We start from the raw sequence: 2,026 nt of genomic DNA, 5'->3' as shown, positions 1-2,026 counted from the left end.
TCAGTCGTCCCTCACCAGTCTTGCACAGCGTTGAAGGACTCTTCGTTGGTGATGTCATACATGAGAATAAAGCCCATGGCTCCCCTGTAGTAAGCTGTGGTGATTGTCCTGTAGCGCTCCTGGCCAGCGGTGTCCTGAACAAAGACACATGAACACCTTTGTTTTTACTCAACTGTTATTTTGGAGTATATACAGCATTACTGTTGGAACAAGAGGAGTTTGACATTCAGACAAAGACATACACAAAAATATATCACAACAATGCTCTCTCAAGGACAACGATCTTCCATCTTCATGTCCATGTAGACTTTAAGAAACATTGGTAAACAGTATTTTTTTTGTCTTGTCGTTAAGATAATTGTCACAGAGCACCTGCAAACAATTTATGGCTGTGCATGTTCCTCCTGATGATTGTCTCTGTTTAACATTCAGCCAAACTCACATGAGCATTAGGTATTCCTCTGGTGTCGCATGTAATAAGCAATTGGTTCCAGGGTCAGGCTTTATGGCTCATGTTAAGTGCACTTCAAGGGTATTGCCATTACACAGCAGATGAAGTGATTCTGGGGACTGGAGAGGCCAGTTTAACAGCTGGGAATCATTAGGGATACATGATAACAGAGACCGCTTAAGTCACAGATGTGAGGGGCAGCATGAAAAACATGCATTCCTTTCAAGATGATCTGCAGGTAACAACGAAATCCGCCTTAACTCTGGTTAACCACATTTAGTTTTTTGCAGGCTTGTTGAATTATAAAACTGTGGAGCTGAACCAATTAGTCAAATTAAACCAATTAATTAACCAATTAGTGTCAAACATTATCTGTTTGCAGCCTCCCCAATGTGAGAATTTGCTGCTTTTCAGTGTTTTAAATCATTGTAAACTGAATATCTTTGGGTTTTAGACTTTTTGTTGGACAAACATTACATTTGAAGATGTCACCTTGAACTATAGGAAAATGGACTGGATGCTTTCTCACATTTTATAGACTCAATGATTATTTGAGAAAATTATCTGCCGATTAGTTGTTAATGAAACTGATGGTTAGTTACAGGCTTATACTGTGTCAGGGATGTCCCTACTGTTCAAACCTGCATCTGAATTTTTCGTAAACACAGAATATTTGAATCCTATGCAAACTTGTAACAGCAATTCTAACATTAAAGAAACCATTAAAAGTAAAGTGGTGTGCAGACTGCATTTCCTTATTTCATATTCTGCTGTCAGACACCTCTAACCTATTGTACTGTGAGCCTATTTTAGGCTGAGGGTGCACCACATCATTATATTATGGAAGGAAATATCAATATCAGATTAGACTTTTGTATCAGCAGATACAGAAAAAAACAGAAAACACTGATTGAGAAATGTGTGCTACTTATGTGACATAGATAATACAAGCGTGTGGCCATAGACCACACACGACCACAGACCACCTGTTGCACACTTCAATGGAGCCTGATTCTAGACAGCACAGTTCAGGACCATGGTGCTAAATGCAGACCACAGATAAAACAAAAAGCAGCAAGAAAATAAGCAAGGTAAAATTGATTTCAGTCCAGAGTGAGTACCAGCAACAGAAAAACACCTGTTTTTCTTATTTTTCCACGTTTCTTGTCCCCATCAGAAACCCTGCTCAACCTGCTCTTGGAACCACAAGACAATCTGTACCTGACAACCTCAGCACATCTGTAAGCATGTAATGTATGGGTCCAATTCCTCACCCAGATCTGCAGTTTTATCCTCTTGTCGTTCCTGTAGATGGTCTTAACCTTGAAGTCGATGCCCACTGTGCTCACAAAGGCTGGTGTGAATGAGTCATCTGCATAGCGGAAAAGGAAGGAGGTCTTGCCTACGCTGCTGTTGCCGATGATGAGGATTTTAAACATGTAATCAAAGTTCTGGTCCGATGACTCCTTCTGTCCGTATGTGGCATTTGCAGACGCCATCTGTGCAAGGAAAGAGATCACATTTTGATAAGCTTTCTTATTTATAGAGGCTGGAGAAAATAATAGAAACACTTTA

General features: G+C 40.1%; 1 protein-coding gene across 1 annotated transcript; it reads right to left on the bottom strand.

Annotated features, from left to right (window-relative positions):
* Positions 1-11: 11 nt before the first annotated feature.
* On the bottom strand, positions 12-1,950 carry LOC111653663 (ras-related protein Rab-3A-like). The gene is made up of 2 exons (XM_023404305.1): positions 1,726-1,950; positions 12-134 (listed from the first exon to the last, which is right to left on the bottom strand). The coding sequence occupies exons 1-2, from the start codon at positions 1,948-1,950 to the stop codon at positions 12-14; spliced, it is 348 nt and encodes a 115-aa protein (XP_023260073.1).
* Positions 1,951-2,026: the final 76 nt, after the last annotated feature.

The sequence above is a fragment of the Seriola lalandi genome, unplaced genomic scaffold (genome assembly GCF_002814215.2).
Source record: "Seriola lalandi dorsalis isolate HSWRI2012SDOR001 ecotype SW California unplaced genomic scaffold, Sedor1 jcf7180001974190, whole genome shotgun sequence".
Classification (NCBI taxonomy): Eukaryota; Metazoa; Chordata; class Actinopteri; order Carangiformes; family Carangidae; genus Seriola; species Seriola lalandi.
This window is presented reverse-complemented; position numbering and strand designations above follow the sequence as displayed.